General features: G+C 45.0%; 1 protein-coding gene across 2 annotated transcripts in view; it reads left to right on the top strand.

The window, feature by feature from the left end:
* The window catches only part of LOC142564923 (uncharacterized), a 63,086-nt gene that overhangs the window by 27,316 nt on the left and 23,621 nt on the right, over positions 1 to 12,149 (top strand). For both annotated transcript variants that reach the window (XR_012824712.1, XM_075676132.1), the window contains exons 4-6: positions 4,562 to 4,591; positions 5,405 to 5,437; positions 9,460 to 9,571. Coding sequence is in view for 1 of the 2 variants with exons in the window: in XM_075676132.1 (XP_075532247.1) it covers positions 4,562 to 4,591; positions 5,405 to 5,437; positions 9,460 to 9,571 (175 nt within the window). In the remaining variant the exon portion in view is untranslated. The remainder of the gene's footprint in view (positions 1 to 4,561; positions 4,592 to 5,404; positions 5,438 to 9,459; positions 9,572 to 12,149) is intronic.

Genomic DNA, 12,149 nt, shown 5'->3' with positions numbered 1-12,149 from the left:
CCGTCTTGGATGATGGTGGAGTAGCACTAGCTGCTGCCACCGAGGGGGCGGATGGAGTTGCTACAGGACCACTGACTGTGACCTCTGTAGACTCCTGAGACCGATGTGGCGCTGCCCCCTGTCGCGCCACATTGGCATAGCTTATTTGAGGTAAGAGTGAAAGCCTCTTCCTTGCTTCAAAAAATGAAATCTTTTCTTTTACTGTGAGAGCAATCACTTCCTTCTCCTTCTTCCAACAGGGACATGATCGTGAATACGCTGGATGATCCCCTTTGCAGTTCACACAGCGTGGGGGAGCGTTACAGTTTTCAGATGGGTGATCGTTGGCACTGCATTTCGCGCATGTTTCTTTGCCTCTGCATGATTGTGATGCGTGGCCGAACCTCTGGCACTTAAAACATCGCCTCGGGTTCGGTATATATGGCCTGACATTTATCTTTAGGTATCCTGCGTCGAGAGAAGTGGGAAGAATACTAGTACCAAATGTGAGGATCACATGTTTGGTCGGGAGTTGTTCATTGTTTCTTTGGATTGTAATTCTCTGTACTTTAATGACATTCTGTTCTTGGAACCCTTCGAGAAGTTCCTCGTCACTCAAGCTGAGAAAATCTTCCTCTGAGATAACGCCCCTGCTGGTGTTTAGGGAGCGATGGGGAGAAATCGTGACTTTGATTTCACCAATACTGGCGAGTTCGGACAGCTTTGGCACTTGTTCTTTGTTTCTCAGTTCTATAAGTAGGTCTCCACTGGTCATTTTCGAGGCTTTATAGTCTTTGCCAATTTTTTCAACGAGGCATTTCGCCACCAAGAAAGGAGATAGCTTACGCATGCTTTGTGATCCTTCACTATGCAAGACGTGGTAACGTTGGAAGTTGTCTATGTCGGTTCGGAGGGTGAATTGAAAAGGTGCATCGGTGCGGCCTCTTTTCAGAGGCCGATCTGGAAGTCGCGGAAAAGCTTCTGCCATAATATGGTTTGAAATTCGGCGGCGGTGGTAGCCACCCACCACCGAGCCCAACAAGGGGACGCTACAGGTTGTGAGCAACCTGCACACGCCAGCTATGCACCGCCACTATAACCTAATGCATATAACCAAGACTGGATATACTACACACGGTTAACCCTTGCCGCCAGGAAATTCGGAAGTAAGAAGAAGTGAAAAGAAGACAGGAAAGATGAAAAGGCTAGAGAGAAAGTCGAAGATTGAAGAGGAGGACAGGAAAAGGCGACTGCCGATTTCCCCCGGGTGGGTCAGTCCGGGGGTGCCGTCTACGTGAAGCAGAGGCCAAAGAGGTGTGTTGCCTCCACCGGGGGGCCTTAAAGGTCCGAACACCCGGCATCGGCTCAACCCCCAGGATCCCCCTTTCCCCGGACACGGCTAAGCCGCGCACGGCTACACGCGGGAGGGTCCAACTCTCGTGTGCTCGGGTCCGTGGTGTCGCAACACACCAAACGCCTGCTTGCGCAGACGCCCCTGCGGGGAAATCTAACGAGGGAATCCTAACTTGTCATGAAAAAAGGTAGAACGTGAATTTGTCCATCTCTATAATAATGGCTTCGCATATTTTACTGGCTCTATTCATTACGCTTTCTTTCTCTGCGAAATTCCCAGCAACCACAGCTTTCTAACCACATACTGGCAATGAATCTCTGCGCCCATGGTGTTTCAATGCATAGTGTTCTGTTTACACTCCAACAGGTTTTTGAAAATGATCAATTTACAAAGTCACAAAGCCGCTTTATGCCCGAACAACGGTGTTTACATAAATCAGTTAACATGCCGTTTTCCCCATGCCCCCTTAACAGGCTTACTTGTAGCTTCTCTTAACATTCGCACTAGAGTACCATCTAACAACATCTCTGGGGAGCACAATGTTCGCTTTACCAGAAACATAACACTTTATTTTTATTGCCTTCAAACGGGTCAACAGTCTGCGCGCATGGAGTTGCTGCCGCCCTGCTGGATACAATTGCAGCGACACTACGTTTTATTTAACTTAACGTGTACAAAAGAGGGAATCAACAAGTCGAAAACTGTGCAGAAAGCAGTATCCCAAACGACTAGGCAAATATTTAGAGAATCTTTTAAGACAATCTTAAGGCGTTAAATTGAAGAGCCATCGTCACATTAAGCCTTTATTAAATATAGTCAAGTTGTGAGGCCGTTCCATTATAGGTATTTACTAGAATGTTCAAATAAAATTTCGCACCGAACGGAATACGGCTATTCACAGAAAAAGAGGACCTTCCCATAATGACTCAGATATAGAAATTTGATACAAAGTGAAAAGTAAGAGTTCAATTTTGTTTTTTTTTTGCCAAATAAAGACTTGTTTAGCTTCGCCGATACACTCCTTGTTGTGAACGACTGGATTTCTCGTCAACTAAGGAGGTTGTGAATAAGAGGCAAAGGAAATATGATTCTATCTAGCGCACCATGACAGGCGCAGCAACGAAACAAAAAAAAACTGTAGAACAAGAGATAAGCGTACTTAAGGACAGTGCTCGTTGAAGGAACTATTTGCAATATTGAAACGGAGAAAATAGTTTCGGAATCCAAACGTGCTGAAACAGACCCAATGATAAATGAAAGGAAGCACCCAATTCGTGGGCCCCTGGAGGCGAAATATGCTAATTTATCCAACTATTGCTCGTATTTGATTTCCTCAGTGCCTTTCTGGGGTACTGGTTCGCCAGTGCATGGTCGAACCTTCTGCCTTCGGAATCATTTGGACGAGTTCACTTGCATTAGTTCTTTGCCCTTTGGAGTGCTATAGCGGTTGTTTTCTTTTATAGCACGCAAACAGAGCGAATATTCGACAACTTCAAGTAGGTAATTCTCGATTCTAATTCGAACAGAATATGAAGTCCGGTATAAATCGTAGTCAAAATTTATAATATTCGAACACCGTAGGCTTTTATTATAATCCCCTTTTGGGTCCATTATTGGATGCAATTTGGTTACGCCCGCCTAATAATGCCACCCACTTATGTAGTAAAAATGCGATGGCTAGTGCTGATCAGAACCACTGTCTCTCAAGCTGGCCTGAACACCCTGAAATCGATTTCCTTGCATCAGTATTCTAGATGAAAGTGTAGACCTCGGTACATACCCAGATCCGGTATTATTACTAGGCTGACAGCGATTATTCACAACGTCACTACGAGTTTAGCACTAAATACATTAGTGTTTACGTGGTGGCACTCTGTCTTGTGCGCACACAGTTCTGCGTAACCATGGTAACACAGCAAATGGTCGTTCCTTATCAGCTGCTGCCAGTATAGGAGCACAGCAGAAATAAACACGGGATGCTTTCGCCGTGCATCTGTCAACTGGCGTGCCTGAGTCTCCTCTTTGGTCGTGGCTTGCCTTAGGCACGACGCGATGTCACAACTGGGATAGTGTTTGTCTTCCGTGTGTCTTGGGAGCGGTTGTCGTGGCGCTCTACTGGCAGTGATGTGTGCAATGGGCACTCCTTTGTGACCACCCGTCCGACCGGTCGCCTAATCGGCAATTCCATCACCGGAAAATTTCAGCTTTAACCGGACGTTGGAGTGGCCGGAATGTGTTTAGGAGTTAGACGACTACCAATATGCAGCAGGCCTGAACAAAAGATCACAAATAGTCCAAGTCTGGACGTTGCTGTATACCATGGACAAACAAGGCAGGAAAATCATCCATGCAGTTCGTCTACCAGAAAAAGAATGAAAGAATCTATGAGACTCTCCGCAAAAACTTGTCTGCTCACTTCGTGGCTACAAAGAGCGTCGAGTATGAAAGCGCCTGTTTCCACCATAGGTAACAAGAGCTGGGTTAGAAAGTGGGTTTACCAGTTCATAACTGCTTTAGACGCCCTTGTTTTGGTTACGCCCGCCTAATAATGCCACCCACTTATGTAGTAAAAATGCGATGGTTTTGATTTATAATTGTAGAAAGCGGCAATGAAGCGTTAAGGGTTAGTGGGAGGCAGACAAACAAGCAAGGTTCACTTTATAACAAAGAAATATTTCTCGGTCGCTATTCAGTCATGGCATGAGTGAATATCGAGTATCATATACGAATTTATTTTGCCATCCAGAACCGAGAATAACGTATTTATTTATTCATTTATTGAAGATACATTCCGGGCCCAAAGGCACTACAGAAAGAAGTAGGGGGAAAATGGCAAGTCGTGAAGCTAATATATATATATATATATATATATATACATACATACATACATACATACATACATACATACATACATACATTAAAAAGCGATCTTATAAAGCGATCTTGAACGCGTCGCCATCAGTTATGCAGAGTTACCACCTTCCCTCCACAATCGCCAGATTGTGGAGGGAAGGTGGTTCCGTGCGACACTTTTTATATGAACAAATGAGTCATTACGCAATTTTGTGCAACAAGACGGTAGATCCCCCTTCAAGCGATGGTCGGTCTTTGAAGGTATAATAATGAGGTGGATCAGACAGAACGTCCTTTGCAACGGTGTTCCAATAACAGATGTTATGAGAAAGGTTAAAAGGTAATGTTCTAATGAAAAACTTAATTCTCTCACAGTGCCTCAGTTCATCCTGCGATCCCGCCCAGCTGAGTAACTTCTCCGCCTTTTGACAGGAACGCTAGAAATATTAAGCATGTGTTTAATGCTTCAGACTCCATGTTGCCCGTTCAACTCGTCCAGCTTCATGTCAGATGACGCAAGCATTTTCAGTAAGGTAATTATAAAGCAGTAATCACAGAGATCCTAGGGAGAGAGAAAAGAGATAAAAGGCATAATTGTCAATGAGAGTGACTGGCTGCTTTGCTGCCCTGCGCTGCCGTGAAGAATACATAGAAAAGTTCAGGAGAAAAGATGCGATGACAATCTGGACTGACAAGCGTTATGAAGGCCAGTGACAATGATTGCAGCTTTTGAGTCAGTTCCAGTGGGACTGAAACCCACTAATGCTACTAGAGCATCTAGGGCTGACGTCACCTGGAACCAATGTCCGAAAATTACTTTTCTTAAAGTGACGGTTGTCAAGCTTGTCCAGCGTGTTGCCGACAACCATTCTGTGCTACCACAAATGGGCAATCACACAGAACGTGCTTCAGTTGTTTCTTTGCACCAACAACGTTCACGCTCAGGAATTGTGGCCATTGTAAAGAGGAAGGAATAGTTGTGAAAGCTACTCCAGAAACAAACAACTGTTAGACTTAGGACACGTCCGGTTCAATGCCGGTATAACCTGGACTCTCTACCAACTAGACAAATGCTACTTTTGTCATAAGAAACGGACAATGGTACAGTAATGATTTGACAGCAGCTTGACACGTTTCGCATATACCAACTCGTAAAATTTTTAAGCCAATCTACTGCACCGCGTTTTGTGAATGGCATTGTGTTTGTTTACTGTGCAGGATCTAATTGATGCTGTTGGGCCATTGGTAAAGGTAAGCGCGCGGCTGACAACTAAATCAACTAATTAGATTCTTCAAATTCAAATTTGATAACTACAGAAGAACGCTTATAGTTTTATTTTTGGTACAGGACTATAGGGCGCTTACGTACCGTACACTGCTCGCTTTCTCTAAGAGAATTTTAGTGCAAAACGTACAAGAGAGCAGCTCTTAGGCGTCCGCTCCTGGGTTGAGCGTCTCGGTACCTCAACCCGGTATCTCAACTCGGTATCTCAGCCGCGAGAGCACATTCGTTCCACTGCTCGCGCCTTCGTCATGGTCTCCAGCCCCAGCTGGCTCCCATGCCACTGATCATGTGAGCGTTTCTATACTGTTCCTCCATCTGGGAAGGCGCTGATGGCGCTGACGCGCAACCAGTCTGCGCGATGGTTTAGGTCTCAAGTTATTTGCCTCATCACGAAATGAAAGCTAGTTTAAAGCTGTGCGCATATTTCGCATTAAGGAGCATCGTCACGGTCAGGCTTTTTTTAAAGGCCGCAGATATTCATGGCCCGTTTCTGCGACGAGCGTCGGTGATCGCAGCGGCGTAACCGAGCGAACGAACTCAACAACGAAGGATTAAAGTGCGAGCGCGGAGCGGCAGATGAAAAAACGCAACCTGCGAACGACGGAGACCAATGAAGCCTGCCCCTTAAGTGACGTGCGCGCGGGAAACTGGCTTCGTGCAGAACCGGCCGAAGACTCGATGCGTATTCCTATCTGGCCTCAGCCGGAATGATCGTTTCGTACTATCGTCCGCTCGCGTCAGCTCTTGGACGCGCGTGTTTTCGTTTGCTTAGTTTTGCCTCGTTCGCTCTTGTTTCCATTGTCATGGTTTGCGATTGTTTTGTAATCTCATTGTATGCGCGACGCAAACTGTGTAGTACATTCTGGAATACATGCGGCCCAGCAATTACTATGGAACCTTTCTCAATTCATGTATGAAAGTCGACGTGCTTGAACCCCAGATCAGATTGCCGACTCTGCTACATATCTATCTCAAATTATTTGCCTCTGCATATCGCAAAAGGAAAACGTGTATATCTGCACTCAAATTTTACCTTAGGGACTGTTGTAATCGTTAGTGAACTTTTTCGTAGGTTCTATGTTACGTTTGCTAATGGAAAGCTACCGCACCTCTTTCGTGCCTTATATTGCCCAGGATGTGTATTCAGGAAATGTTTGTAAAGTTTGACTTGCGTAATTCAGTTCATACATTAAATTGACAAAGAAGACATGCCAATAAGAATAGTATTTCGCCTATCGTTTTATGCACCAAAATACCAATGGTATGCCTTAAAAAAACACTGGTATATAACTCTCTTGCTCAACTTATAGAAAGCCTCGGCCAAGATGTGGGGTACATAGATTGAATATGTAAGATCATGCAGGCAGTCCTCCATACTTAGAGTTCTTCGGGTACGTTTCTGTATGTGTAGGGCTGAGGGCAGAAGTATCGAGGTATGGAGGTAAGGTCGTTCGCCCTTCTGTCTGTAGCACTCAAACGCTAGGCTACGGGCTTTGCTTGACAGAAGTCTAAGATGTTCCTGATTCTCTTTGCGATTACCTTAGTAAATATTTTGTAGACAACGGACAGTAAGCTGATCGGTCTATAATTTTTCTTGTCTTTGGCGTCCCCTTTCTTATGGATTAGGATTATGTTAGCGTTCTTCCAAGATTCCGGTACGCTCGAGGTCATGAGGCATTGCGTATACAGGGTGGCCAGTTTCTCTAGAACAATCTGCATACCATCGTTCAACAAATCTGCTGTTACCTGATCCTCCCCAGCTGCCCTCCCCCTTTGCATATCTCCCAAGGCTTTCTTTACTTCTTCCGGCGTTACCTTTGGGATTTCCAATTCCTCTAGACTATTTCCTCTTCCACTATCGTCGTGGGTGTCAGTGGTACTGTATAAATCTTTATAGAACTCCTCAGCCACTTGAACTATCTCATCCATATTAGTAATGATATTCCCGGCTTTGTCTCTTAACGCATACATCTGATTCTTGCCAATTCCTAGTTCCTTCTTCACTGTTTTTAGGCTTCCGCCGTTCCTGAGAGCATGTTCAATTCTATCCATATTATACTTCCTTATGTCTGCTGTCTTACGCTTGCTGATTAACTTCGAAAGTTCTGCCAGTTCTATTCTAGCTGTAGGGTTAGAGGCTTTCATAAATTGGCGTTTGTTGATCAGATATTTCGTCTCCTGCGATAGTTGACTGGTATCCTGCCTAACGGAGGTAGCACCGACTTCCATTGCACACTCCTTAATGATGCCCACAAGATTGTCGTTCATTGCTTCAACACTAAGGTCTTCTTCCTGAGTTGAAGCCGAATACCTGTTCTGTAGCTTGATCTGGAATTCCTCAATTTTCCCTCTTACCGCAAACTCATTGATCGGCTTCTTATGTACCAGTTTCTTCCGTTCCCTCCTCAGGTCTAGGCTAATTCGAGTTCTTACCATCCTGTGGTCACTGCAGCGTACCTTGCCGAGCACGTCCACATCTTGTATGATGCCATGGTTAGCACAGAGTATGAAGTCTATTTCATTTCTAGTCGCGCCGTTCGGGCTCCTCCATGTCAACTTTCGGCTATGCCGCTTGCGGTAGAAGGTATTCATTATCCTCATATTATTCTGTTCCGCAAATTCTACTAACTCTCCCCTGCTATTCCTAGTGGATATGCCGTATTCCCCCACTGCCTTGTCTCCAGCCTGCTTCTTGCCTACCTTGGCATTAAAGTCGCCCATTAGTATAGTGTATTTAGTTTTCACTTTTCCCATCGCCGATTCCACGTCTTCATAGAAGCTTTCGACTTCCTGGTCGTCATGACTGGATGTAGGGGCGTAGACCTGTAAAATCTTCATTTTGTACCTCTTATTAAGTTTAACAACAAGACCTGCCACCCCCTCGTTAATGCTACAGAATTCCTGTATGTTACCAGCTATATTCTTATTAATCAGGAATCTGACTCCTAGTTCTCTTCTGTCCGCTAAGCCCCGTAGCACAGGACGTGCCCGCTCTTTAGCACTATATGCTTCTTTTGGCCTCCTAACTTCTCTGAGCCCTATTATATCCCATTTACTACCCTCTAATTCCTCCAATAGCACTGCTAGACTTGTCTCACTAGATGACGTTCTAGCGTTAAACGTTGCCAGGTTCATATTCCTATGGCGGCCTGTCCGGAGCCAGTGATTCTTAGCACCCTCTGCTGCGTCGTAGGTCTGACCGCCGCCATGGTTAGGTGCTTGGCAGCTGCTGGGGACTGAGGGCCGGGGTTTGATTGTTGTGTTCATATAGGAGGTTGCGGCCAAGTACTGCACCAGGGGCGTAGGTCTGGTGAGGGAGTGCGTTACCGGTTCTGGTCACCGGGAGCAGACCACACTCCAGGCCTGTTTGTGCAATTTTATCAACACGCGGATTCTTTTTTTAATCCGGTGGAAAATTGCCAGCACCGGGATTCGAACCACGGACCTCTTGCACGCGAGGCGGGTGTTCTACCTCTACGCCACCGCTGTGTTTCTAGTTTTTCATGGACTAGTCATATTACGTGAAAAGCCCATACGTCCTAATGATTTGGTTGTACGGTAGAATATTACGACGTACAGGACACCTGATACTTGAACATAAGCGACGACTTTCAAAACATAATGTAGAGGCAGGCTTTCAGTTGGGGCCTAGCCCCTCACCTTATAACTATTCGAGCAAAGGACGCTCATAAAGCACTCCTGCTAGAAAGTTTGAATGTTATTAAGCTTCCTAATATATTTCTCTACACGTCTTCCTCATAACTAATAAGTAACCATTCTTACTTCGTAACAACATTAGCTATATAAATCTCCATCATTTGGTATATGCAGGTTCTTTTATTCACAGGCTTTGAAAGAAGGCTAAATATTGCGGGGTTGCGAAAATGGCATTTGAGTCACGTGCACGTTGGGCGTGACTTGTTCTAATCCATGGTTAACCGAGGTGATTAGTTGTCCTATATTCCGCCCTCTGCTTTAAATATTTCAGTGCGTATATGAAGCCTTGAAGGAATACAACAGCCCTGCAGATGCAGTAGTGGCATATCGTTACGTCATCCTCGAGCTTGTCAACGCGGTCGACAACAAGCACACACAAGCACGTAAGTACGAGAGTGCCGTTTAGTCAGGCTGCGAACACATGCCTTATCAAAGAGGCAGGGGGGAGGGGGCGGGGGTATTCTGCAAGAGTCCACCTATTGCACTGCCCATTTCGGGCGTTGCTGATTGGATGCAGCTGTACGAGCGAGGACGAGACGAGCGGCCCTAGGCAATCAGGAACGGCCGAAATGAACAGTCCACTAGGTGGAGTCTTACAGAATACCTTGTATGTTTACTTTTCGTTTTCGAGACCGTGTTTTTCTAAACGCGATCCCGCCATTTTGTTTGTAACATGTAGGCATTGTTGTGGACCGATGCCAAAGCTAATGAAGTTAAAGGTATTCCCGTAAGTACCTGTACTCTAAAGATGTGTGTCGAAAATCTCGGAGATATCGAAGTAAAAAGTTTAAGGACATTGACGGCACTGCTAGTCCCCTCACAGAGAGGACTGACTGGATAAAGGACTTCGAGAAGGGATTCTGCTCCATTCTCAAGCCCGACATAGTCAGAAAGACATCGACGTCTGCTGGACATTGAATCACCTTCCCAATTTTTATTTTGCACTACTAGCTCATCTGTTACACCCGATACCTTGGATATATACACGCATGGGAGGCAACTGCGAGGAAAGCTAAGGTCCGGTTGAGGCTAGAATGGTTACTGTTGACCTGGAGTTTCTTGTGGATCTTAATGACTATGAAGAGCGTACCCTAAATACCAGAATATAGGTTATTTGCTTTTTGAATAAACTGCGGCGAAAAGTCGACCCCCGTATTATATACTGCTCATTTTTACCGGTTCGGACCAGTGTACACATTTTGTTTTAAATTATTGTTTGGGGGCTCGGGGTAAATACCGGTCCCACCTGTATGCCGGTTTTTTGAGCAGGTTAAACAATTTTTGAGAAAGCTGCCTTTAAGAGCAGGTATAATTATTATTCTTCATGTTTCTTAGTGGCTATTCGAAACATGGGTTACAAAAATTGTTAATCTAATATCCTGCAATTCTTTCAGTGCGTTAAACGGAATACGTTTGATTAAAAAGAAAATAGAAACAACCTAATACGACTGAACTTTTATTTATACGTATGATACGTATCCGCTATGTTCGCTAAGTGGTTATGGCGGTGGACTGCTGAGCGTAAGGCCGAATGTTCGATTTTCTGTCGCGGTGGACATATTGCGATCAAAAAAGAATCCAAAACGTTCGTTTACATTGCTTTAACTGTATTATAATTCTCTCAAGGTGGTCTATATTTCTCCGTACCTCCCCCTAAAGCGTGCCTCCTTGCCTGTGTGTTTCACTGGTACGGTAGGCTCTGTAGGTTCATTTATTATATTATAAATGTTCAAACCGCAGGTTCACAATACGTTTGGTATACGTGCATAGCTCTCAGCACAAGCAGAAGGACCACAAAGTCGGTGACACCACAATTTTATGCTTTCAAAGTAAACTTGCTGAGCAATGACGGCCATGACTTCTCTCTCACGATACCCCTATGCGGAACTTACGGCTGATGTATTTCCGTCGAGAAGAAATGAGCCAAACTGCCAATTCAGAGTCACCTATGAACTTCGCTAGCTTATTCAGCTCTTATGATTTGCACATGGCAAGAACCTTAGCCAAACCAAACCTTAGCCAGACCTGTATGGCAGATCAGTTCCTCAGAATACCGCAAGGTGGAAGAAGCATCGTGAATGAAATAAATTATCATGCACTCGTATATAGCAAGCAGGTACAAAAAACGATTAGGTTTCTCAAGTATAACGCCTGGATGCCCCTCCCCCCCCCAAAAAAAAAAGAATTCGTCCCCGCTGCTGGATTCTTGACCACGACAATTTTTTCCCCACGCAAGGTGTGCTTTCCGAAGACCCTTAGAAGCTCCCTTTGTAGCTTCGCGCTACATTTGGGTGCATGACAGCTTTCTTCCCTTTCAATCGTTTGTTTCATTGTGCAATGTTCTTCCGTGTGTTGCGTCGTTCCTTGCGCTGGGAGCTAGGACACACAACCGGAACCATCTTCCCCAACAGCGCGTAAACTGTATTCGCGCGTTTGAGCGCATGTATTTGTACGTTCTTCAGGGAAATAAAATGTTCTAGTGAAATGCCCAAAATATTTACATATCACAGAATACCAGCTGTCGTATTAAAATTCACGAATACGTCTGAAGCAAAGTAAGCATACAATGTGTCAAGCGGTAAAGGACATGTAATGCGGTAAAAAAGGTGCATGCAGTGAAACACCTGAGAAGGGAATCGAATAGCCGTCACGGTGAGCATGTCTATAAACATCGCCTGCGGCTTGAGTCTTCGGCATACAAAGCTCGTGCAAAGCGATATCCTAGTAAATACATTTTCAACACGTTCAGAATGCAAAACCTATTTGTGGGGTTTTACGTGCCCAAACCACAATCTGATCATGAGGCACGCCGTTATTGTGTTATTGGGGGACTCCACATAAATTTTCACGGCCTTGGATCCTATACCGTTCGCCCAATGGTCTACACAACCTTTGTTTTTGCATTTCGCACTATATGCAATGCGACTGCTGCGGAGGGGATTCGATTGCGTGCTCTCAGGC

This window comes from Dermacentor variabilis, chromosome 11, assembly GCF_050947875.1.
Source record: "Dermacentor variabilis isolate Ectoservices chromosome 11, ASM5094787v1, whole genome shotgun sequence".
Taxonomy (NCBI): Eukaryota; Metazoa; Arthropoda; class Arachnida; order Ixodida; family Ixodidae; genus Dermacentor; species Dermacentor variabilis.
The sequence above is the reverse complement of the archived record's forward strand: the minus strand, read 5'-3'. Positions and strand labels throughout refer to the sequence as shown.